This window comes from Poecilia reticulata, unplaced genomic scaffold (assembly GCF_000633615.1).
Source record: "Poecilia reticulata strain Guanapo unplaced genomic scaffold, Guppy_female_1.0+MT scaffold_145, whole genome shotgun sequence".
NCBI classification, from domain to species: domain Eukaryota; kingdom Metazoa; phylum Chordata; class Actinopteri; order Cyprinodontiformes; family Poeciliidae; genus Poecilia; species Poecilia reticulata.
Genome location: NW_007615015.1, coordinates 365,901 through 390,544, shown reverse-complemented (window position 1 = coordinate 390,544; position 24,644 = coordinate 365,901). Strand labels below are relative to the sequence as shown.

The 24,644-nt window shown below is 46.0% G+C and overlaps 1 protein-coding gene across 2 annotated transcripts in view; it reads right to left on the bottom strand.

The window, feature by feature from the left end:
* Positions 1-24,178, bottom strand: part of dync1h1 (dynein, cytoplasmic 1, heavy chain 1) — a 36,215-nt gene extending 12,037 nt beyond the window's left edge. The window contains exons 1-54 of one of the 2 annotated variants that reach the window (XM_008401898.2): positions 23,809-24,178; positions 22,382-22,469; positions 22,123-22,296; positions 21,780-22,035; positions 21,518-21,704; positions 20,642-20,913; positions 20,340-20,567; positions 19,540-20,193; positions 18,445-18,867; positions 18,174-18,353; positions 17,388-17,537; positions 17,160-17,306; positions 16,944-17,084; positions 16,687-16,863; positions 16,492-16,602; positions 15,730-15,849; positions 15,416-15,655; positions 15,183-15,338; positions 14,992-15,105; positions 14,812-14,922; positions 14,531-14,740; positions 14,122-14,268; positions 13,872-14,038; positions 13,617-13,790; positions 12,744-13,098; positions 12,208-12,402; positions 11,851-12,133; positions 11,675-11,775; positions 11,432-11,591; positions 10,416-10,656; positions 10,156-10,339; positions 9,867-10,079; positions 8,956-9,194; positions 8,715-8,871; positions 7,886-8,110; positions 7,496-7,726; positions 7,279-7,419; positions 6,969-7,202; positions 6,280-6,486; positions 6,088-6,209; positions 5,190-5,355; positions 4,949-5,112; positions 4,624-4,753; positions 4,412-4,545; positions 3,885-3,999; positions 3,649-3,810; positions 3,342-3,556; positions 3,060-3,264; positions 2,796-2,969; positions 2,590-2,709; positions 2,283-2,403; positions 1,434-1,629; positions 308-425; positions 9-224 (exon numbers count right to left, since the gene is read on the bottom strand). In XM_008401898.2, the coding sequence (XP_008400120.1) occupies positions 9-224; positions 308-425; positions 1,434-1,629; positions 2,283-2,403; positions 2,590-2,709; positions 2,796-2,969; positions 3,060-3,264; positions 3,342-3,556; positions 3,649-3,810; positions 3,885-3,999; positions 4,412-4,545; positions 4,624-4,753; positions 4,949-5,112; positions 5,190-5,355; positions 6,088-6,209; positions 6,280-6,486; positions 6,969-7,202; positions 7,279-7,419; positions 7,496-7,726; positions 7,886-8,110; positions 8,715-8,871; positions 8,956-9,194; positions 9,867-10,079; positions 10,156-10,339; positions 10,416-10,656; positions 11,432-11,591; positions 11,675-11,775; positions 11,851-12,133; positions 12,208-12,402; positions 12,744-13,098; positions 13,617-13,790; positions 13,872-14,038; positions 14,122-14,268; positions 14,531-14,740; positions 14,812-14,922; positions 14,992-15,105; positions 15,183-15,338; positions 15,416-15,655; positions 15,730-15,849; positions 16,492-16,602; positions 16,687-16,863; positions 16,944-17,084; positions 17,160-17,306; positions 17,388-17,537; positions 18,174-18,353; positions 18,445-18,867; positions 19,540-20,193; positions 20,340-20,567; positions 20,642-20,913; positions 21,518-21,704; positions 21,780-22,035; positions 22,123-22,296; positions 22,382-22,469; positions 23,809-24,058 (10,401 nt within the window). In that variant the 5' untranslated portion in view covers positions 24,059-24,178. Of the gene's footprint in view, positions 1-8; positions 225-307; positions 426-1,433; positions 1,630-1,705; positions 1,902-2,282; positions 2,404-2,589; positions 2,710-2,795; positions 2,970-3,059; positions 3,265-3,341; positions 3,557-3,648; positions 3,811-3,884; positions 4,000-4,411; positions 4,546-4,623; positions 4,754-4,948; positions 5,113-5,189; positions 5,356-6,087; positions 6,210-6,279; positions 6,487-6,968; positions 7,203-7,278; positions 7,420-7,495; positions 7,727-7,885; positions 8,111-8,714; positions 8,872-8,955; positions 9,195-9,866; positions 10,080-10,155; positions 10,340-10,415; positions 10,657-11,431; positions 11,592-11,674; positions 11,776-11,850; positions 12,134-12,207; positions 12,403-12,743; positions 13,099-13,616; positions 13,791-13,871; positions 14,039-14,121; positions 14,269-14,530; positions 14,741-14,811; positions 14,923-14,991; positions 15,106-15,182; positions 15,339-15,415; positions 15,656-15,729; positions 15,850-16,491; positions 16,603-16,686; positions 16,864-16,943; positions 17,085-17,159; positions 17,307-17,387; positions 17,538-18,173; positions 18,354-18,444; positions 18,868-19,539; positions 20,194-20,339; positions 20,568-20,641; positions 20,914-21,517; positions 21,705-21,779; positions 22,036-22,122; positions 22,297-22,381; positions 22,470-23,808 lie in introns of both variants that reach the window. The other variant, XM_008401897.2, reaches the window with a different exon arrangement.
* Positions 24,179-24,644: the final 466 nt, after the last annotated feature.

Genomic DNA, 24,644 nt, shown 5'->3' with positions numbered 1-24,644 from the left:
ACGCAGACCTTTGCTTCGACGGCGGCCAGGTCGGCCTTGATGGCCTGGGCCTCCGAGATGAGCACGGCGTACTCCTCCTTGTAGCGGGCGATGCTCGCCTCCAGGTCCCTGATCATCTGCTCCACCTCCTCCGCCTTCGTCTTGTTGTCCTTCGCGTCGTCTTCCAGCTTCTGCAGCTCGTTACGCAGAGGCTCCACTCGTTTCAGCATGTCGGCGTAGTTAAGCTGCAGGAGGGAAGCATGGTGTTCGTTAGCTGGACTTTGATCTGGTCAGCAGATCCATGTTCGGAGCGTTCAGGATTCCCGACCTGAGCGATGGCCCATTTCACCATGGGCCCACAGGCCAGAGACGCCCTGTTGACCTGGTCGTAGTTGTAGCTCGGGTTGGACAGGTAGTTCTTCTTCATCTTCTCACGGATGGAGTCACTGAGTAAAAACAGCAGAGGGTCAGAGCTTTATGTGATAGAAATGATAATAAATCAGAGAATTAGGACGGAAATTTAAAGAGACGGTGCAGAGGACAGTTTTGATTTGTAGAAATTATATATATATATACATATACATATATATTAAAAAAAACACGATTAATCTACCTCCACCTCGGATTAAATGAAAATCAGTTCAGGAAAGAAATTAAATCATCAGGGTTCCTGCACACTCTTTATTTTATAACTTAAAATAAAACTTAATATTTTAAGTTTATTTGTTGGTGGCTTTAAATAAAGGCATTTATTAAAAAAAATTATTTCCATCATGTTTCTACAGTAAACTTAAATTTGCAAATCTCCTGTTCTGGAGCTCCAGGCTGTTTTCTTATTTTAGAAACAAAAAGCCAAGAAAATAAATAACATTATGAGATTAAAAGCCACATGAAAATAAAGCCGTACGACAATATAGTCAAAATATTATGAGTATATTTATAATTCTCATAATATTTCAACATAAGTTGAAATAAGACTAGAATGTCGTCATAATATTACAAAAATTATAATATGACATTACCAGAATAGTTGTAATAATACAAGAAAAAAAGTCAATTATGAGAATCAAGTCGTTTGACAGTAAATTGAAAAATTATGATAAAAATCACATGACAAAGTAAAAAATAAAGCCATTGTGGTTTGACTTTACTGCCGCAGAACGTTATTCTCATAATAAGACTTTATTATTGCAAACAAAAGGTTTCAAACTTTTCAATGATCTTAATTCATTGTTGAGTAACCAGAATGTCCAGGATGGAAGTAAACTCGTCTATTTGGACCGAATCGGTTCTGAAATTCAGATGTTTATTTGGAAGTAAAACCGTTTGGAGGTAAATGTTCATCTTATACTCCTTTTTCACTGCTGGAAAACTGAAATGTGTTAAAGAAGTGCGCAGGAACCCTGCAGTGATTGGTTCTCATCGTCTGGTTAAGACAAAACCTCCTTCCTGACCTCATTTCCTCAGAGGAGAAGTTGACTATGCTGCTGATGAAATTATCCCTGATTATAACTTGTCTGATTTTTTTCCAGTCTCCGGTCTCCTCGCCCAGCATGAGGCAGATAGACTCCATGGCCAGTTTAACGGCGGCGGGAGGGTTGGTCATGGCCCGAACTTCTACCAGGTGCTGCCGCTTAATGGAGCTCACGGCTAATTAAGGAGGAGGAGACAAACCCAGACAGAGAGAGAGAGAGCTTTTAGCAGACAAGCAAAAACCTCATTTCACCTGATTTCTTCAGCTTCAAAGTTAACGATGGTGGGGATGAAGTTCTCCCTCATGATGATGGAGCGGATCTGCTTCCAGTCCGTGGTGCTCTCCCCCAGCAGCAGGCAGATGGACTCCAGAGCCAGCTTCACGGCGGCGGGGGGGTTGGCCATGGACCGCACCTCCACCAGGTGCTGCTTCTTTATAGACTTTACAGCTACAGAGCAGGAGGGCAACGAGACGCAAACGGGCCAAGATGGAGGACGGAGGTGGACAGAAAGCTAGCTGTTAGCTGTTAGCCACGTTTACACAGGCAGGCGGGTAACAAAAGGCGCTCCACTTAAAAATATTGATAAATAATCCATCAGAAAAATAAATGTCCACATGACCTAAAAACAATTAATACAAAATATATTCTTTGATATTTTGGTCCCTTTTTGTCAACATTAAATAAAACCAGTCAAAAAGAAACAATTATGCAAATACTAAATTAACTACTGAAATACATCCGATTTAAAATCATTTGTTTATTTCATGTGGAAACTGTATTAACCTGATGGAGTCTAATGAATAAAGTGCTCTCCAGAGCCGACGTTACCGTTCTGGGCCTCGATGACGGCGGGCTCCACCTGGTCCAGGTCCTGCTTGACGCTCAGCTGCTTGTCTTTGATCACTTCCTGTTGCTTGTAAACTGCTTCCTGGATCTCCTGGCTCATCACCTGCAACCGAAGAGGAGCAGCATGAAAACACGCTAAACACCAACAGAACAGCAAAGTCTGAATGTTGGGCAATGTTACGTAAAATTAAATATTCTGTCCCAAATCTTTATAATTCACACGCTACAGCAGGTACATCGTCATGACTTGATTTATGGGATATTTTGGCTTCTTCTTCCTGCCGTTTACCTTTTTCTTCTCAGCTTCCTGCTGGTCTTTGACCATCTTCTTCAGCTTGTCGTTAGCAGCTGCGTTCTTTGCCTCCAGCTCCTGGCTCTTGATTCTCAGATCACGGCGAAGTTCCTCCACCTTGACGAGGAAATGGACACCATCGATGTGATGAACCAACAGTTTGGACCTTTCTTCATGTTTTACGGCAGGAAAGCCAGTTCTACCTGATCCACCGTCTCCTTGATCTTGCGAAGGCCGACGTTGAGATGCATCTGCTGCTCCTCCAACTCGCTGCGCTTCTCGTTGAACAGGTTGGCGTACTGGTTGATGAAGTCCAGGTAGTGGCGAGGAGTGATGGCCATGGTGTGACCGCCGCGCTTCGCCAGGCGATTGTTAGCCTGGAGGATTTGGTGACAAAGTTTAGCTTCAGCAACCAAAACAGAGACTTCCTGTTTACAACGTTAACTCCTGGCTAGCTTGATCCTGACCTGGTGAAGAGTTTGATGAACGAACACGCAGCCGTTGACGATGGCCTCGCGGTGGGACGGCGGCTGCGGCAGTTTGTCGTAGACGATGGGCATGTAGTCTGGAACCTTGTAGTTGGGCTTCTCCAGGTCCATCTTGCTGGTGAACTCCTTACCCACCTGGTAAAGAGCCTCTGTTGACCAGTCTCCAAACCAGTTCAACACACACCTGAAAGCAGAGTTTTAGTATGAAAACCGTTTCCGTCTTTTTGTTTTAGCTCCAGCTGGTATTTATGATGAGTGGACCTGTTGAAGAGCGCGGGAGACGTGGCAGCCCGGTCCTTCAGGCCCTCTGACGACGGGTTCATGGTGAAAACCACGTGCAGGTTTCTGATAACCTGGCTGGTGAACCACTTGTAAAGCTCCTCATGAGTGTCCAGCATCAGCCCCTCCTTCTGGGCTCCTTCCTTGCACTGAGTCATCAGCGTGGCATATTCATCTCCCTCAAACAAACCAGGAACCTGCAAACAACCATAAATATTATACAAACAGGAGAAAAGCTAACATTCTTCAGCATTTCACAGGATGAGGAGTAAAAGCAGCGTAACGTCACCTCTCCGTTGGCCAGCAGTGTGTTCATCCTCTCCAGGAACCCAGAGTCCAGGACGTTGGACTCATCCATGATGAAGGCGATCTTCTCATTCTTGCACCCTGAGCGACGCAGCACAGTGCGAAGGTCTTCATCGAAGTCCTCCCCGGTGTACTTCCTGTGCACCTGATGGCAGCAAACAGAAAATTAACAGAGAAAATTCAGTTAAAATAAAAAACACCCTGGACTGAAGCACCAACCTTAATCTGGTAGACGCTCAGTCCGTTCATCCAAGCCACGAAGCGGGAAAGAGTCGTCTTTCCGGCACCGCTGACTCCGATCAACAGCAGATGACCCTGAGGCTGCCGGAAGATTCTGCACAGAGAACCAGGGATGTTTAAAGGAGGGTTTGGGTTTAATCTGTCCACCAGCGGTTTTCATATTTTGTCACACAGAGTGGATTCTCTCAGAGAAACACAAAGGGAAGCATATCTGTATCATCATTTAGTGTTAAAATGTTCAGCCCAGTGTCTCCAACCAGCTTCGTAAATCAACTAAATTGGTTCCAGGTGATCAATTGAAGCTCAATATAAATGCAGCTGTTTTGTTTCTGGCCTTCAGGGTTTGATTGGAGAATAGTCAAAGTTAAGACCTAAATTAAATCAAGGATGTGGCAAAACTTTAAATTGTTTTTATTACAGAAAAACGGCAACAATGTGATAAAATGTGAGCTGGACGGGACAGAACTGTACGAAGAAGCCTTCAAAATAAAAGCCAGAACGCTCACCGGTCGATTCTGAGGACGTGGTCCAGAACCTCGTTAAACAGAACCAGAGGGACGTCCAGTTCCTCCTCGTAGAAAACCTTCAGACGGGCTTTCACATAGTCCCTCAGTTCCTCCTGCTCAACGGGGATGTAGTCCTGCAAACACAAACGGAAAATTAAAAACTGCAAAACAAAAACTGGTCAGAAGGATCAAAATGGAGGACGGCGATCCACCTTGGAGAGCCAGTTGCTGTACAGGATGGGCCTGTTCAGAGCCTTCTCCTTATCGATGTTAGGGAAATGTTTGAGAGCAACCATGTCGATGTTTTCATCCGTCCACCTTCTCTCATCGTCACCTACAAGCCTGCAGACAAACACAGACATTACAGCCTGGAGTTCACCGATTACAGTTTAAAACATCTGACCTGCCGATTTTGAACACCACAAATGTTTTTGTATGAAATATTGCTAAAATGTTTCTGAGTTGGAAACAATGGGGCGACCATTGCTAGCTATAAACCTGCAGACATGACCTGGCGGCTAACGGTGTTGCTCTCACCTGTCCTGGAAGAGACGCAGCGCCTCGTGAGCCCAGATCCGGATGAGCCCCTCCACTGGCAGGGTCTCCAGAGGGCGCAGCGCCTCAAAGATGCCCCGCACCCAGCGGGTCATCTCTCTGGGGGAGTAGATGTAGTGCGGCTGAATGTCCTGGGTGAAGCGCTCCTAAAGGACGGAGGATCACGTTTAAAAGCCACATTACGACGGGAACGGTTCTGCCGACGCCGGGTCCACTCCTCTACCTGAGACATGGTGTAGAACTCCACCATGGCGGCGGTCAGCGGCTCGGCGTAGGTCCGCAGAGACGGGATGAGGCGCAGCATGGCGCGGTTGAAGGTCCCGTAGATCTGGGTGAGGGAGGCGGGGCCGGGGTAATCCACGTACACCACCGGGACGTGGCGCAGGAACCTGGACACAAAACGCCACAAAGCGTCTACTATTCCAGCTCCAAAAATAAGATTCTTCTCTTTCAGGATAAACTGCTAGAGCAAGGTTAAGCTCAAACAAGTGTTAATTATGAACATTGATAATAAAGTTGTATGACAAAGTTATTATAACATGAAAATAAAGTTGCAATACAATAAACATAGGTCATATGGAAAAGTCGAAATATTAACAGAATAAATTTGTAATAATACAATGCTAAAGTCATAATACAAGAAAAAGTCATGATAGTCGTATTAACAGAATAAAGTCATAATATTCAAATATTATATTATTACAAAAATGTGGTAATAATTTAAAAAACTACTTGTAATAATACTGGCATAAAGTCATAATAAAAAAGACAAGTCAATATTTCTATAATGAAATCGTAATATTAGAAAATGAAGTTGTAATTTTCCTACATAAAAAAACTAATTTAGGAATGTTAAGAATCTTGTAAAATTTTACTTCTGTATCAGATTTACAAATAAAATACTTGATATTTTCACACATCAGCTTCAGATTATCTTCAGCATCAGGATTTTGAAACGATGGAGGAAACGACTGAAGAAAGCAGATTCTTACTTAGAGGCAACATCAGACACTGAAAACCATTGAAGGTTTTTCCCTCATTAAAACTTGTTTTCCTGTCATTTTCAAACTTTTTTCCAGTATTATGACTTTATTCTTGTGATGAAAAATATCATGCTGTACCTGTGTGTGAGCGGCTTTCTGCCGGGATCAGTGGGAGGATTACAGGCTCCGACGAACTGAATCCTCTCCAGTTTCACCCAGGTCTGGTCTGAGGTGCGATAGAAGCCTCCATGTTCCACCATCTACCAAACACAGGAAGTTAAACGCCCGGCCCGCTGCAGGTGTCTGCATCCACCTGGAAACGAGGCGCACCTGTCTGAGGAAGGAGATGACTCTCTGCGTGCCGTACTTGTCCATGTCCGGCAGGTTGATCTCGTCGCAGAACAGAACCAGCCACTTGCCCAGCTGCACCGGGGCCAGCACCACGCCGTTGGGCGTCCGCCGGTACTCGCAGTAATGGTCGAAGGTCTTCAGCAGCAGCTCCGGGGTCGTGGCGCTGGAGAAGTTCAGGCCAACAACCTGACAAACAGAGCAAGACGTTCATCAGCCGTCTCGTTCAAACGGGGAAACGTTTCCTGACTCGCAGGTTTGAGAATTTAATGTGCTACAACGTGAAGCTGCTTGAAGGTGAACTTGTTAGTTTTGCCTTGGCAGCATTAACTCAAGATGAGGAGATGCTAAACTCATTAGTTCATAAAAACTGTTTCAGTGTCCTTTTGTATTTATCCAGCTGCTTCTTATTTATTATCATCAATCTTGTTTTATCTGAAAATCTCATGATTTCAACATCTCAACTCAGATATGATGTCAAGCTGCTTTATTAGCTGCTTTATTGCAGCATTTAGTCATTTTGTGATGAGGTTTACTGAGATAGTTTCCTCCATTTCTCTCAAAATGTTTTATTCCCATTTTTTCCACTTTTAGTTCCAATTTCCCCCCCGCCCCCATAGAAGCTCCCGTTGTGATGTCGTTAAATGCTGGAAACGGGATTGTTGTCTCACCTCCATGTCAGGCAGAGCCCTGAGGGCGCTGAACAACGTCATGGTCTTTCCAGAACCTGGAGGTCCACACAGAACCAGTGGCTTGTGTTCTGCCAGCCACGTGTAAAGCAAGGCTTCATGGCGGACCGTGTCCAGCGTCGGAACCACGACGTCCGGAGACGCCACCTTGTGGGTTTCCACCTCGATCTGGGGCACTTTGCCCTGCCAGGACTGCCACTCGCCTGAGATGCAAACCTGAAGGAGGAAACAGCCCAGATGAAAACGGGTCGGGTTCGTCTCTTCCATCAGCGCCAAATAAAACCAGCCAGACCTCATAGTCGATGATGGGAACATTGGGAGCAGACGGGAGGGGCACGGTGGTGATGCGTCGGATGTATTCGCCAAGCTCCGCCCTCATTTTCAGACGGCCATCGCCAGAGAAGGACCAGAGGACGGCGTAGATCAAATACCTCTGCAAGGTGAGGAGAAGAAACGGTTGAAAGTTTCCCTGAGCGAACGAAGCAGGCGAGAGGAGAACGGGTCGCTACCTGCATGTATCTCTCCAGCTGGTCGATGGGCATGGGGAAGTCGGGGTGGTTGTTGTTGTACTGGGCCACGTTCCGGCAGGCTTGGTGCAGCATGGAGAACAGCGAGCCCAGGCAGCGCAGCCGCGTGAAGTCCATGATGTGCTCCATCTTGGAGGCGTGCTCCAAGGCTTTAATCACCAGGCCGGTGGAGGTGAAGTACGGCTGCAGGATCGCTGCAGCGTCCCTCTGGATCTGCAGCATAAACACAACTTCAGCAAGCAGAACCTCAGAAGCAGCTTTCAGCTTTTCTGTTTGCTGCTGTCGTATGTAAAGCAGCTTACTCCTGAAATGTGTCACACAAATAAACCAGACTTAAACACGGGGTCTAAACTTTTATCCACGCTTGATCACCTGCAGCATGGGGGAAGAAGCCTCGTCCTCATCCTCAATGCCCTTCCTCTTGCGCTGAGCTTCGTCCTCACCCTCGTCCAGCGGGATGCTGCGAATGCGAGCCAGGAAGTTGTTGAAGATCATGTCGGTGCTGAGCACGTCTTCGCTGAACCAGACCATGCCGCAGCGAGACACGGTGGCCAGGGTGGCGTACTTCAGGTCCTGCACCTCAAACATCACACGCACCTGGACAGAGACGGCAGAACAAGGTGAAAACGGACCTAAAGCCTCATGATGCGACGGCACAAAGAGGAGGCCTAGGCCGGCATCAGACCTCTACGTTTCACAGCATTTAGCTGCTTTGGCTTAAAACAGAAAATCAATAGTTATTCTTACTGTACTGAGTATAACCTTTAAATATTTACCATGAGTAAATTGGTGGTTCAGTAGTTTTAGCTGAAAAAATCTGCAGCAGCTCTCGGGTGACGGTGCTTATTGCGCAGAATGTTGTCCAAGTGAAAAACAAGAACGCAGCCGGTTGAATGTTTAGTCAATCAGAAACTCCGTCTTCAAACTGCCGCCATCGCTTCTTCATCGTCCGCCATGTTTGTTTACTCTGAACTCATGTTTGATCCAGAGGATTTATATGTATGATATCTGAATGTTGGCAGGTGAAATCTGCCTGATATACCAAGAAATGTCATTTCTGTGTCGTCCATCAAGTTTTAGAAATAAATTTACAATTTTAAAATGTTGCCATGTGAACCAGGCATAAGTTTCCATGCCTTTCTACGGACCCATCTTTCCCCTTTAAATGAGGTAAATGTGAGTGGACCAGGTAAGCTCTTACGTTTGGCGGTAAGCTCAGACGCTCTCCGTTTGGCAGAGTGAGCAGCTTGTTGTCGTCCAGCACAGAGTTCAGGTTCTCCACCCACTCTGGGTCGACGTCGCCATCGAAGATGATCCACTGGCGCTTCTGCAGCTCGCCTCGGACGTTGTCGATGATCCTGAAATTAAAGGGAAATGATCTCATCTGTGTTTTTCTGCAGACGGTAGTTTGTGGTTGGGGTTCTGATGGCGTCGCCGCTCACTTCCTGAGGATGTGCGTGAACAAGCCGTCGGTCCATTCGCGGGTGTTTGGGTCCAGAGTTCCGTATAGGTGGTCCTTGCTGATGGCCTTGGGGTCGATGATGTGGGCCACGCCCTCCACCCCCTCCAGCCGCTCCAGGGCTTTCAGGAGGACCCGCCAGGCCATGGTCTTCCCACTTCCAGAAGGTCCCACCATCATCAGGCCGTGGTTGATCTGGGTGATCTGGTACAGCTGGAGCACCTGGAGAACAGGTAAAGGTGCTCCAGGTTAGGACAGATCTGTGGCCTACACAAGACATGCTCAAACACACAAAATCATGCTTAGATGAAGAGATTTCATTCTGCTCAGTTCTACCCATTTTCAGATGTTTTAGGGCCTCTTTTGCTTTAAATTAAAATAAGGTGCTGCTGGCCACGCCCCCAAACACAACATTTACACATGAATATGCCTGAAAACAGATGCTCAGTTATACAAATCTTTGAAAAGCATTAGTAGAACCTCCGGCACAATGCAGCAAGTGGTTTCTGGATGGTAAGACAACAATAAAACACTTGTTTCTTCCAGCAGCCATTGTACAGCACATACAGCGGTAGAACCAGCTGACCAAACATGCTGGAGTTCAGCTTGGGTTGCTAGGAAACGGGTGGAACTCTGCTGAGGTTGCTAGGTAACGGGCTATGCTTGGCTGGGGTTGCTAGGTAACAGGGCAGTATTTGTGGTTTGTGACATTCAATTCTGCAGGGTTTTGAAACGGCTCATTACCTTCTTGCCAAAAACCAGCCGTTTGGTTTATTTAAGCACTTTGGCTGCTTTTAGGATCAGTAGAAACCAAAGGGAAGAACTAAAACATGCGTCTAGAGAAGGTTAAACTGCTAACATGTGTGTTTTTCCTGGTGAAGGGGGAGGCCTTACCTTCTCCACCCACATGCTGCCCACATCGTCGCCGTCTCCGTAGGTCAGGTACATCTCGCTGCAGACCTTCTTCAGCTCCTCCCTCAGTGCCGTCATCTCTCCTCGCAGGTACTGGACTCCAGGGAAGACGTCCGACAGCAGACTGAAGAGCAGAGGGATGTCCTCCGCCACCAGCTTGGGCACCATGGTCTCACACACGCTCTGGATCAGGATCTAAAGCGACAAACCCAAACTCAGGACACAGAATGACGCAACCTAGCTCAGTTTGATCCAACCTCAGTTTTTCCACCTCTTGTTCTGGAAGGTTCTCGGCTATCTCGTTCTCGTCGACGACCTCCCCGCGCTCCAACTTCTCCCTCTTGATCTTCTGGATCCGCTCGCGCTTGACGTTGCCAGCGCTGATCAACACACTCTTCAGGGCGCGGAGACCAAAGTCATAGTGACTCTGAGACGACAGCTGCTCGTCGCACAGCCTGAAGATAAAAACAGAGCGCAAGTCAGAGGGATGCTTTCTAAACCGAGTTGAGCCGAGTTAAAGCCGACACACACTTGAAGAAGGGTACGATCTTCTTGGCGAGGATCTCGGCGGTCCGGAAGCCCTGGGAGTAGAGCATGACCTGAGCGATGAGCTGCCGGTCGGGCTTGGTCATGGCCAGGCTGCGGAACAGCTTCTTCAGGTTGTCGGGCAGGTTGGAGCGGCCGGCGTAGCCCGGGTTCATGGTGATGAAGATGGCCATGTCAGGGCTCACCTTCACCTGTTTGTTCAGGAGCTCCGTGGTAACGGGCACACCTGAGCCAGAGGGAACAGATCCCACTCAGCGCATCGCATAGAAATATTGATCTATAAACTTTACATCATCTCTGTGGAGAGTTTGTAAAAGTGTTCACAGCTCATTTTAATGCCTTTGATGTTTGTGGCTGTAACACGACAAAATGTGTGTTTCGAAATATTGGAGAATATTTTGTTTCATTCAACGTTTGGGCAGATTCATCTCTTTGATGCCAAAATGTTGATCAAACGTGACTCTTTCATGCAACTCTTATTTCGTCAGACAACCGTTTATGATTTGCTACCAAAATGAAAAAATAAATTCCCCATTTGAGAAAGAGACAAAAGTTTATGTCACTACATAATTGTTGTACTTCATGTAAATGAATGATAAACTTTAGGCTTTGCCCTCTGCTGAGTGATTTCTCCCTCTGCAGAGATCCTTCAGTAAAAGAGTCAAGAACTGTAAGGAAAGTATCTATACTGATACTTTTAGTTCGTCACTGAACGTATCTGGACCGACAACTTTTTAGGAGTTTGAACAACATAAAGGAAATCCTACCTGGTTCTTAACTTTTTAATTTTTAAATAATTTTAATTTTAAGTAATCAGCCCTCATAATTTCTTCTTTCAGCTCAAATTGTAGAACTAAATTATGTTCTGTGCGTTAGTCTATCAAGTAAAATCCACTGCAGTTTGCAGTTGTAACGTGATAAAAAATAAAAATTACAACAAGGCGTATAAATATTCGTGCTGAACAGTGAAATGCGATGGCTCAGTTCTTTTTCGTACGTACTCCTGTCTCTGTTGGGGTTGCTGTGCTCCCTCAGCGCCACCTGGATGTACTGGACCTGCTGGGAGACGGCCGACAGCATCCTCTCCTCCAGACGGTTGAACTCGTCGAAGCAGCCCCAGGCTCCCACCTGGCACAGACCCACGAAGATTCGACCCATGGCCTGAAGAGGAAGAAAATATCTGCATGATGTCCAGAAATAATCTCTAATATTTAATAAAAAGTCCTGGACCAGCCATGCTGCACCTGGAAGTCGAAGGTTTCATCACAGTTGAAGACCAGGACAAAGCGTCCCAGCTGGTGACCCAGAGCTTTCACAGACTCCGTCTTTCCGGTTCCAGCAGGTCCTGCAGGGCAAACAAAGAGTCAAGATCAACTTTTCTGTTTAGAGAAATTTTAAAAATGCTGTTCCACCTCCATACCGAAAGGTGATCCACCCAGACGGGCCTCCAGAGCCTGGGTCATGGTGAGGTAGCAGCGGTCCGTCAGCGGGGTCTGGACCAGTTTGTCCTGAACGCCCAGATACTCGAAGCCGTAGTTGAACTTGGCGTTGGCCATCTGGATGGACAGCTGCTGCAGGACGTCCGTCTGCTTGGGGTCAAAGTAGAAGCGCATCTGGCAGAGCCACTCGAAGGACTTGGGGTTGTCAATCTTGTTCTTGATGAGCGCCCTCGTGACATCGCGCTGGTGCACCAACTCTGTGATCTGAACAGAGTGAAACGATTTTCAGACAGTTTATCTAAACTCAGAGCTTCAAGTTGATCCGAATCTCCTTTTACCAGATGCTCCAACTTCCTCCTGCGGAGAGGAGGCTGCTCCATCAGCACCGTGTCGGCCAGGACGTTCAGCGTGGCCTCGACGTTCGACAGCACTCCATGCATGGGCGACATGTCGCCGCCTCCAGAAATGGTGGTCAAGGCCAACTCGATGTTCTCAGACCAGGCGATCTGGGCGGACAGGACCACCAGTTGGGCCTGAAGACACACAGCATTTTAACATTAATCAATAGATTTATGAATGCAGAAATGAATAAATAAATATATGTGTATATAGATTAATGAATGTATGTAAAAATTACCAAATGAATGAATGAATACAGCAAACTGATAAATTTTTTGCGCTAATATAAGATCGCTTTCTGGAAGCATGGATGAATAATTCATTCATGATCTGTCATCTGAAAACTTAAGAGTCAAATTCCAGCCTCCTCATTAACTATCCATCTAATTGTCATAATTAATTAATGTTACTTGGCTGAGGTTTGTTGTTCTTCCCAGTTAACCCTGACTGGATGAAAAACTCTCCCAGTCCTGACCTGGTAGCGATCGATCCAGTTGATGTACTGCGTCAGGTCGATGGCGGTGTCCTTGTTGAAGGCCGTGACCTCGGTGACGGACTCGGCGAGCAGCTTGGCCAGCGTCACCCTCATCTCCTTCTCCACCAGCGTCAGCCACTCGTTGATCTTGGGGTGATCCGTGATGGAGACGGGCGTCTTGTACAGAACCTCCTCTCCCTCCCGGGACGAGATGCCCAGAACCTCTGTGTTGTCTTCGTTCAGCAGGATGCTCGACACGCCGGCAAACATCTTCTTGAAGTGTTTCTGGAGCTTGGCCACGTTCTTGCTGTTGCCGATGATCTCCAGCAGGTCCTCGTCTCCCACGAAGTAGAACCTGTCAGCAAAGACGGAGGACAAATGTCAGACACCGAAAGGTTAAACGTGAACGGTAATTATCGCTCCAACAACACGAGGCTTTACCGACTTCAGCCCACGTTTTAGAGATAAAATATATTTATTTCATTGGATAAATATTTATTCAGCTTATTTTTAAATTTCACTGAGGTGATCCGGATTTACATCTGGGAAACAAGAGACAGAATAACGGATGGAAGAGTGGAGAGCCAAGGAAGAAACCAAAGAACGAGTGAAGAAAAGATGGAAAGAAGGAAGGAAGGAAGTAAAGAAGACAGGAAGAAAGTGAGGAAGTAATTTAGGAAGGAAAACAGAAAATAAGCAAGGAAAAATGGATGGAATGAAATGGAAGATGAAAAAAATGAATGATGGATAAAATAAAAAATAATGCTAGAACGAAGGATGGTGGTTGATTTTTAGCTTTGATAGAACATGGAATAAAAAGTCTGTAAATGTTTAGACTTCCTGATTTGTTGCTTCCTCCGCAGCGCCCCCTACCTCGGGAAGGAAGATCTCTCCCTCTCCAGGTATTCTCCCAGAGCTTTCTGGATCTTTCCCAGCAGGTCGGCCAGTCGCTCCAGGGACCTCTGGACTCCCTGGATGTTCAGGACGTCCATCACCAGCGGAGACTTGGTCACCTTCTTCATGAGGGCCAGGAACTCTGTGCTGATGCTGCAGGACAGAGACGGTTCTGCTTCAGTTTTTACTGCCTGCAGCTCCATCTGCATCATTTTTAATCAGGTTCTGCTTCACCTCTGGAATCTCTGCGTTTCTACAGGCAGCAGATGCTTGATGTCAGCGCTGCCAGTGAAGATGCCTTCCAGATAAACCCAGCGCCTCTGGACGTCGATCCAAACGTCAAACAGAGCCATGATGCGGTTCAGCTTGTCCTCCCAGCTCAGAGCGTCTTCCTCAAACACCTGAAGAAGAAGAAACGAGCTAAAATATCATCCAACATCCGAAGCGTCTGAGGCTGAGATGAAGAGACGTTAGCCGTCGTCACCTTGTAGTAAGGAGACAGCTTCATGGCCGACACGCTGTTGATGTGCTCCTTGACTTTGTTGAAGAGATCGTCCCAGCCTCGGATCAGGCGGCACTTGTTCTGGTAGTTCACCAGGTCCAGTTCATACGAGTTCCACACCTCACGGATCTGACGGGACCAGAGACCCAGTTAGAGAACCAAGAGAGTCCAGGAAGAAGGACAGATGGAAGGATGGAGGGAGGGATTGATGGATGTAAAAACAACAAAAACAGATGGATGATCATCTGATGGATGGTTAAACAAGGGAACTGCTGGATGGATGGAGGGAAATGATGACGGACAGACAAACGAATGGACAGATGAATAGTTGGACAGATAAACAGATGGATGGACTAACAGATTAGTTGATGGTCTTGTCCAGACGTCTCACCTGCTTCAGGAACTCCTCCAGAGCCATTTCTCCCTGAGCCACCAGCAGGACGTCCTTCACCACCATCTCGTTCTTCTGCAGATCCACGTCCCAGATCTGCCCCAGTGTCAGCTCTGAAAGCACCCAGTTCACATGCAGCCGCTTCATCAGCTGCTTCCAGTGGCGGTCCTTCAGCGCCTCGGACTTCAGCTCGATCACCAACATGTTGACCTGGAAACGGGAACAACAGGAAGTGAGCTCCGCTTCCTTTAAATGTACCAGCTGAAAGCCCGTTTCCTGACCTTCAGGTATCCCTTCAGTAGCCTCTGGACAAACTCGTAAGACGCGTACTGCCTCAGTCGGGCCTGGAAGTTCTTCAGCTGGTTCAGCAGAGCATCCAGACTCTGGCGAAGCTGCAGCAACAACAACAACTTTAGTCTCTACAGAACCCAACAGTAAACACCAGGGTTTTATCCGTTTACCTTGCGAGGCTGCACAGAAACCCACGGCTGCTCCTTCATCTGGTCGATCTGCTCCCACACCTTGGACAGCTCAGACCACACCTCCTTCAGGTCATGCAGCTCCTCCAGTGCCACCTTAAAACGAGAGGCAAAAATGGTTAAAACAAGCTCCTGACCAATAGCTTTTAATCAACCAACACTCGAGGCATCACCTGCACTCTCTCCTCGCTGCCGCTGAGCAGGCCGGTGTCGGTGAGCTCCAGCGCCTCTTTGGCCCGAGCGCATTTCTCACGCTCCACCTTCAGGCGGCTGAAGTTGCCTTCATAGATGGTCAGCGACTGAAGAGCTTCTTCAGGTCGCAGATTCCCCTACAAGAAAAACAACGTCAGACGATAAAGTCTCTGAAATACTTTGGTGGTTTTGATGTGGGAGACGCTGGTCTTACTGCGACAGGTTTGGTCTTCTCCCAGTCAGTCAGGAGGTCCGTGGTGCGGTTCTCCACGGCTTTGTCCTCCTGGACTATCTTCATCTGCAGGTTGGCCACCTGCTGCTGGATAGCCGTGTCTTTGCGCTTCATGATGTCGCTGAACGCTCCCCATTCACCTTCGATGTTGTCGATGTAGAGCCAAGATGGAGGGAACTGGAAGCGCTGCTTCTCCAGCAGGCGCTGTCCGTTTCGGAACAGCTGCAGGAATAAAAGTTAGTAAGACACCATCCAGACCCCAGAGCCAGATTCAGTCGGCGAATCTAAAGGCTTACCTCCACGTTCTTCTCAAACTGCTTGATCTTACGTTTCAGGGTCTGGACATACGTGATGAAGTTGACGGCATCCGAGGTGCTTGCCGTGTCCACAGAATGCTGCTCAAGATCTTGACGAGACTTTGAAAGGAAATCAACATTTCTGCTAAGTAATGATGACAATTTAATACTTGTTGAGAGACGCACAAAAAAATTATCCGATGAACCAAATCTGCAAGTTTGTCAGAGTTGCTTACAACAACAACCACTGTTACCAATGTGAGGCGTTTAAAATTAATGCTTTTTTAATATCTCTGCATCTTTATTAGATTTTATTGAAAAAGTTTGCATTCTCACTTTATACATTTGTTTCACATATTTAATGTATTTTTTATTTATAATTAAGAATTTTTAATATTTCTTACTCGTTTATTTAATTCATTTCATTTTTTTAAATAAAAATTAATGCATTTTCTTTAACTGATTTATTTTGTAGTAATAAATCTTTAATATTGTTTTGTGGAAAATGTCTATTTTCATCAAGACAGTTTCATGCTGAATGAACCATTAAATGTCTCTGAACATCCTGACTTTGCAGCATCTTTCTGGAAAACATTTAAGGATCTACGTTCTCTAGATAATACTAAAACACTAATCCCTAGAGCAAAATGCCTTTCAGAAATCATGAAACCTTTCTAAATGCCTGCTCACACAGAGACCGATATCTCTTCTGTTTGTAATTAAATATTCAAAGCCCACTCTGATTTTCAGGTCAAAGCTCACCTTGGAGATCTGGGAATGGAAGTCCTGCATGTTCTGGCCGAGCATCTGACCGAACTTGCTGAGGACTTCTTTATGCCAGGAGTCGTATTTTAAGTTGACCTTAGACTGAACCTGTTGGTGGGGGACAGAAAATAAAATTCAGGAAAAGCCACAACAGGAAGGGAATAAACCCAGAGAAGCTGCCGTCGTCGTTACCTTGCCATAGTCGATGATCACTGGTCCAAAATCTTTTCGAGTCTCTGCGTTGTCGAAGGTTCCACGCGCTTTGCGGATCTGGACCAGGAGGGCCTGCCACTTGGTCAGGTCTTCACCCAGACGGTTGTAGATGTTTTCAGCCTGCATGTCCCACAGGCACTGGTACTGCAGCCACACCTGGGCAGGAAACACACCGGGAGGATAACTCAGTTAATCAGTTAAAATGCATCCAGCTGTTCATTTAAAGCGACTCTTACCTTTACGTACTGCTCCACTTCTCCAACGATGTCCTCTACCGCGTTGTAGGCTTCCTCCAGGGCTGCAGGACCGTCTGGCATCCTGGTGAGGGCGTTACGGTAGAACTTCTCCTCCTCTGACAGCTCGTAGTGGACCCCCACCTGATGCAGGAGGACAGACTGGTTCAGGTAACAGCAGCAGCAGAACCAGCAGATGTTTTAGCAGACGATCCCTGCCTGGTATCTTTGGCTCTGAATCCTGGGCAGGGAAAGGATGATGGTCTTCCAGGCAAACATCTCCTGGTAGAGCTTGTAGCGGCAGTCTTCGATCGGTGGATTCAGATAGATCACCTGGTTGGTGATCCTCAGCTCATGGACAATGTTCTAGAAATTAAAAAAGGTGCGGTGTTCAGGTGCGTTCAGATATTTATATTTTTAAACCAAGAGGAGAGGTGACAGAGTTACCTTTATCTTGGGATCTCCTCCAGGTTTGTGTCCGGCCTGAGGCGCCTCTGTGTCCATGTCCACGTCAGCTTTGTCCTCCACCTGTCCACGGAGCACCTGGGTCCAGGCCTTCAGACCGGCCTGGAGCCGCACGCCAAGGATGCGCTCAATCTGGGAGAAATCAGCGTTTATGAGCACACCAACAGTAAAACAGCAAGCAGAAGAACTTACTGACATTTTACTAAACTACAACCAGAATGTTTAGCAGGTTATGCTGAGATTTTAGCTTTATGTAATGATCGGCGCTTCCCCGAGTCAATGATTCATAAAATCAACTTGTTTTTTATGTTATGTGGTTTTTTGGGGAATATTCCTGCACCTACTTTGCAAATTGTCTCAGATTGGAGGGACATCATCTGTATTCAGCTTGTCTTCCATAAAGGACAGATGTGTGGCGTTAATCAATAGCTGCAGTTTCTGCAGATCTTATGCAACAGTTTATGTAGAACAGCATGTCTAAATAAGTTCAGTCATGTCACAATCTTTACATTTTGGCTGGGATGTTATTTTAGAACCTAATGCTGCTTTACATTTCTCTATAACTTCCTCCCTTTGGTCTTCTTGAAGACATTTGTTCTCCAAGGTTCTCTAACAAACACCTGCAGCTGCACTGAGACTGATCAGATGATTTCTGAAGGTAACTGGTTGCAGTGGTTTTATTTAAAGGCATCGTTGAACTTTGTGTTTGCAGTCTGAAGGGAGACTGAATACCTTTGGAAGCCATCTGGTTCATTCTGACTTGCATACCTCGATGTCCAGCTTGTTGACCCAGATGGGCAGGTTGGAGTAGGAGTGCAGGTTGAGATCATCCACAGCTTTCTGGACCCGGTTCAGGATGTCGGAGAACGTCCTGTGGTCGAACATGCAGGTCTCCAGAGAGCGGACCTCCAGATCGATCTTCTCTTCAATCAGCAGGAGGTCATCAACCTGGAAGCAAGAGCAACACACACAGTTCAGCATAATAAATATAATCATTTTAAAGTCAGGATTTATATCACAGACATGGTGGCATCCTGACCTTCTCCTGGAAGTTGAAGACGGTCTCAGCCAGTCTCTGGACGTATGGATCCAGCTTGTAGGACTCCCAGACCAGCGTGATGCCCTCGGTGACGAGGGCCTGCACCTCCTTCTTCAGGCCGGCCACCAGCAGCGAGATGGACGACCGCTCCTCCACCTTCTCACAGGTGCGCTCGTAGGTGCGCACGCTCTCGATCAAAGAGATGGCGAAGGGGTAGAGCTGGTTGGCCTGGTGGGCCTTGTTGACGATGGCCAGAGGAACCCGGAAGCTGAGCCACTTCAGGTTGCGGACCTCCTTGGATAAGGTGATGATCTCTGGGAGGAAGTTGACTTTAAGCTTCAGCATGTTTCCGGTCCTTCCACGAGCTCGAGTGCTCTCGATGGTGAAGATCCGTCCAGACACGCCCAGGTTACGCTGCTGCACCTGAAACACAAGGGAACCACTTATCAGATCTTTTTTATAGATAAACTGCATAAATTGGTCCTTAAAGGCAGCATCTGCATGTTTTGAGTGTTTGTTTAGTTCTGAATAAGCCTCCCACAGTAAGAAATAAATCAATTCATTCAAATTGATCATTTTTGTTGCTAGTTTGCCGTTTTTGTTCACCAAAGTACTAAACTGATAGTTTTGCTCATTTTTCCTCTCAGACCAATGATGAATATTTTTTGAAGGTTATCTACTTAGAGCTTTCATAATTAATTTTATTTATTTATCATTTCATTTATGTGTATGTTTTTATTTCAATTTGTTTAGTTCTTTGGATATTTAAAATGTCTTCTAGTTCTTTAGAAATTAAGGTTTTCTTGGTCTTTAACAGAATGTACTTTCATTATTGTGCCAATATCATCATTATATTAGTTGAAAATGGCATTAAAACACACTATTTATTGCAGGCATTTCTGGTATAATGTAATGTCAAGTAGAATTTGTTATTGTGGCAGGCCTAGTTCTGCCATATTTTCCCTTTCCTTGTTTCTGACCTCAGCTCCACTTAACTCTCTCCGATCATTCCCACACTTGGCCCTCTGTGTATTTTATCAGTTATGCTTTAAAAAGAAACTAATAGTTTTAAAAAGTCGTTAAAATATTCCCTACCTTGCGAGCCCAGTCATCAAATATCTCCTGGGTGTTGAGCTTGGCCCTGAAGCTGTCTCCGTCCTGCTTCAGCTTCAGCCCCTCCACGTGGTTCTCCCAGCCTTTTCCCAGAACGTCCTCCACCCTCTTCATGTACGCCGTCAGCTGCCGGTCGATCTGCTTGGCCCAGATGATGGAGCCGGACACGGGCGGCAGGTCGCGGACGTGGCTCATCTTGCAGGCCTGGCTCTGGGGGTACTGGACTTTGAACTTGTCGTGCAGCGACTCGATATCGTCCTTCACGCGCTGGATGAGCTGCGTCTGGTACTCCCGGATGGCGCCGCGGATGTGGGGACGCACGAAGAGCGCGTTGAAGCGGGAGAAGATGCGGAACATCTCGTTGGCGTTCTTGGCGGTTCCCAGCTGGTCGCGCAGGCGGGCCGTGATGCGGGTCTCCACGCGGTCGATGCGCTCGTCGTAGCGCTTCATGGCCGCCTCCCAGGCCTCCATCCCTTCCTTGGACACGTCGAGGCCGTCGACCTCTTTGACGTTCTCATACGCCAGGTTGACCTCTTCGATGGCGTTGGCATCAGCTGCATCAAAGAGAACTCCAGCTACTTTCATGTCTTCAGGCTCAACCGTTTCTCCAGGAGCGTGCTGCTGCACAGCGGAAACCTGCAAACAACAAAACGCCACGAGGATTTAAATCAGATTATTAAATCCAATCAGTAACATACTAATAATTGCGGAGTAAACATCTGTTAACCTTAATAACTGAAGGTGAAATCAATATATCATAGTAACAATTGATCGCCGTTCACCTGTGGACGCAGCACCCGGACGATGACGGCCCTCAGCTGCTCATGCTGCCTCCTGAAGCGCCTCATGTGGTCCAGTCGAGACTGGAGCTTCCTGTGGGCGGGGCTCAGGCGCCACACCATCTTCAGGTTCTCCTCCCGCTTCCTTTTCACAATGTCCCTCAGAAGCACCTGCAACTTCTCGTACTCATCCTCCCAGGTCTGGAACACCTCGAAGCAAGCCACCATCACCTGTGCAGGGAAAGCAGAAGGCTCAAAGCCAATTCAACAGGAAAGAGGCTGAATGGAGATGCAACACCACCAACCTTCTCAAACTCCTCGTAAGCAACATGCATGAGCTTTCTGGTTCCCAAAACTTTGAGGAGCTGGGAGCTCAGGTCCCTGGAGATGGCCTCCACCAGACGCAGCGCTCTCTGGATGGGGTACTTGGTGTTCCTGATCTTCTTCAGGTGAGTGAAGATGGCGATGAGAGCCTGGCGGATCTTATCCAGCTCTGAGGCGGAGAGCAGGTCGTTGAGAGGGAAGTCTTTCATCAGAGGATTGTAGTCGTTCACAGTTTCCACTGCCTGCTTCAGACCTGCAGGACAAAAACTGATGTTTAGGGCTGCAGCTGACGATTATTTTAAAAACTCATTATTCTGACAATCTGAGGAAAAAAGGTGGCCACAATGAGTAGATTTTTCATTCATCTGTGCAGGACTTTTTAATAAAAGATTAGAAGTACATTAAAAATGCAAATAAGCAGACAGTTCATTTTTTAAGAGGAAAACATTTTATTGTCTAAAATGCAATAAGAGCATTTTTTTAATTAACGCTAACAAGAATGGATCTACATCTAAATGCTTCCAATGATCAATACAGTGTATGACTTATTTTTGACTATCTGATTAATAAAAAGTACTTGAGGGATTTTTAGATTTTCTCTTACTGAATTTGAACCAAGTGAATCTAAAACTATTCTGCTTGAGGAGTTCTGGGTAGAAGATGCAAAATGTTTGTTTTGAATCAACTACTGCTCTTATTGCATTGTTTTGAGCCTGTATACCCCAGCTAACGATTAAACCATTACTAAATTAGTCAACRATTATTTCAGTAATCAATTAGTCAGATGGTTTCAGTTTTAATAAACCGTAGACAGAAAATGTAACACCAGTGCTGCTGTGGAAGCGGTTTTCCCTCACCAGTGTCTGTATCAAAGCTGACGGTGGCATGGAAGCGTTTGCCATGTTTGAGGATGTCCAGAGTCAGCAGAACCTCGGGGCTCTCCCTCTTCTCCTGGATCCGGTTCAGAGCTCTCTCCAGGTTCAGCCAGAAGCTGATCTCCTGCAGGGCCGTGCCTGAGGCCGGATCCCGGTCCAGCTTCGTCACCTGGCAGGGGGAGTTAAAGAAGAGTCAGACAAAACGTCCTCCAAATAAGTCAGAATTCTTGGAGGCTTTTCTCACTTTCTGGATTTCTCTGATCCAACGGTTCACTCCGGACTGCAGCTGATTCAGGAAGGTGGGATCTTCCACTTTATCTCCAAAGTCGGTGACCTTTGGCTTCTCCCCACGCTCGTAGCACTGCTTGGCAACGTTTACGATGGTGTTGTGGATGAGCAGGCTGATCTCAGGAATCTCAATGTTCTGCTGCAGGTGGAGAAGACCCATCTCCAGCTCTGCAATCTTTTTCTCCACAGAAGGAGCCATCTTATCCCCGTCTCTACAGGCCAACGCAGAGAACATCGTAAGATTACGTTCACTACCCAGCATCTCTTCTCAAGAATAAAGGAAATTATTGTTTCGTCACCTGTCGGCTTTGCCAGACTCCCGGATGTAGGACTTGAAGAAAGGAGCAACAGCATTGCTGATGAAAGAGTGAAGAGTCTCGTAGGGGGAATCCTCGCTCAGGGTCAGAACCCGAACCTGAGTGGATATGGGCTTGTCTGCGTCAATGACACCCGTCCTCTTGATCAGAGCCAAGCTGGAAAAGACGGATGAGATCCATTTGAGTCCAACCGAACCTGAGGTGAACCAAAGCTGTGCAGCATCCAGGAAAATGTAATCACCTGTTAGACTTGATGCCGTAGTGGATGTCGATGCTGATGTTGTAGCTGATGCACTCTTTCTCCTCTTCACCTTCGTCTCCAACATCCTCTGTGTGAAGAACACAAAAACAAATCCAACAAACTGGATGAGGGGAGACTGGTGTTGATATGGACTTTATATTTACTGCAATAACAATTAAAAGAGAGGTTTTAAAAAGTCTAAAAATTAGGGCTGGGACTTTAATAAGTTCAATTCAATTAATTAATTGCAYAGATTTTGTTCAGTAAAATTTTAACACAATTAAGGACTTTTTTATACAGCTTCAGATGTAATCTATAACCTGAGTTCAAATGGTATGAATACTTAATCACCAATGCTGTCCTACTTACTTTCAAATGGGGCAACCAGGAAAATGGTTGTCCCATTTATAAGCACCATAATATGAAATAAGTCAAAAGATAACATAAATCTATGCTCCATCATGGCTGGACAGGAGGTTCACAGCGTGGCAGGTCATAGCTGTAATAAAAACAGCAGCATGCAGCTGAGAAGATGATCGTCTCGCCTGCAGCTGACTGAAAATAAWGTTTCCATTGACAAAACAAGTTCACATGACAGAAGCCCAAAGATACAACATTCAATTGGAACAAATGATTTATTCATTAAGTTGTATAATCTTAGATCTTGGGTTCATGTTTAAGAAAGAAAGAAAGTTTAACTCMAAGTGATCGACCTGAAACATGCAGGAGCATCTCAATAACTTTGGATATCATTGAAAAGTTATTTTGAAACTAGATCCACTAGAGTCTGTTTAACCACATTTCTTTCTTCCACTGAACTTTCCATTAATATCTTTGAATACAGAATTCTGAAGAGCCAGATTGTTTAGAAATCAGCATTTCTGACTGGAAAACTGTCGGGTCAGCAGTCTAATGATTTTGTGGACTATAATATGCTCATAACCTAACAAATCAGAATTAAAATTATTCTTTTTATTGGTTTTAAATGTCATTTTAATTTTCTGAGAATTTGAACTTGGATTTAATTACAGGAATAAGCAAAAATGATCAAATGTGAGAAACACAAAACACTTGATACATCTCACTGTGTCCAAAATCTATAGAAATAAGTTAAATTCTTGAATTGAACCAATGGATTCAGAAACTTTCTGATGACACTCCAATTTATTCAAATGGAGGCTCAACACTGTCGATATCAGGTCATAGACATCATAATCAGATGAAACTTYGAGAACAACTCCRCTTTATCCACCACGACCCGTTTACACAGGTGGAGAAGGAAAACTTCGGTTTTCACTCGGTCAGAAAGAGCAGCCGGCTCTGATGGAGGCTGAATAACTGAACATTCAAGAGGTCGAGTAAAGCCCCMATTAATTAAACAGCTCATCTACTAACGTTTCTTTGTAAGAATATTCGGTTAAAAGTACCTTTGAGTGCACTTCTCTCCACCAGGACSGTGTGAATCTGGGGGTCGGATAGAAATTTTTTCATCTGCTCCACGGAGCTCTTCTCCTCCAGGGCGGTTTCCAGAGAGGCCGGGGCCTCGCCGCCATCTTCCAGCAGCAACGGCACCAGCTTCCGAATGTGTTTCTGCAGCACCGAGGTGTCCGCCACCGTTTGAACGGCCGACACCTCCATGGTGCCGCTGCCCTCCTCTGTCCCCCCGCCGTCGGACATTCCGTGGAGAGGTGGACGGTGACCAGAAGGTGTGTGAAGGTGAACAAAGAACCAAGGCTAACGTYTCTGTGCAACCGGCTGCGATAGAGGTTGACAACCCGCTGTCAAATCACCGCAGTTAGGACTGGCTTCATTTAYAGGCGCAAAGGATGCTGGTACTTGTCGTTCTGCTGGCGGGAGAATCACCGCGGTGTGTGGTTAGAATACTACACTACCCATAATACTGTTCCAAMCTTTTTATCTCTCCAAATGTCCGCTAGAGGGAGGAAGGGAGTAGTCTCCAATGATGCAGCATTTTCTTTGATAAYGTGAAATCAATGTTTTTCTGTCCATATTTCTAGTGGCATTATTTCCTTTTTCGGATATTTAATCAATTCCAGACATTAGCACACAGTTTTCTAATCTGATTACATTTTTTAAAAATGCGATTTGTTTTTTTCTTTCACATTTTTCATCAATAAAACCACTAATGAGTAAAAACTACAAAGATCAGTAGCCTAGATAGGCAACCTTAACAGTTATTTTAAAGTTACAAGAGTGTTACATGACTATTTAAAAAGGAACAACTTTTTTAAATATAAATATC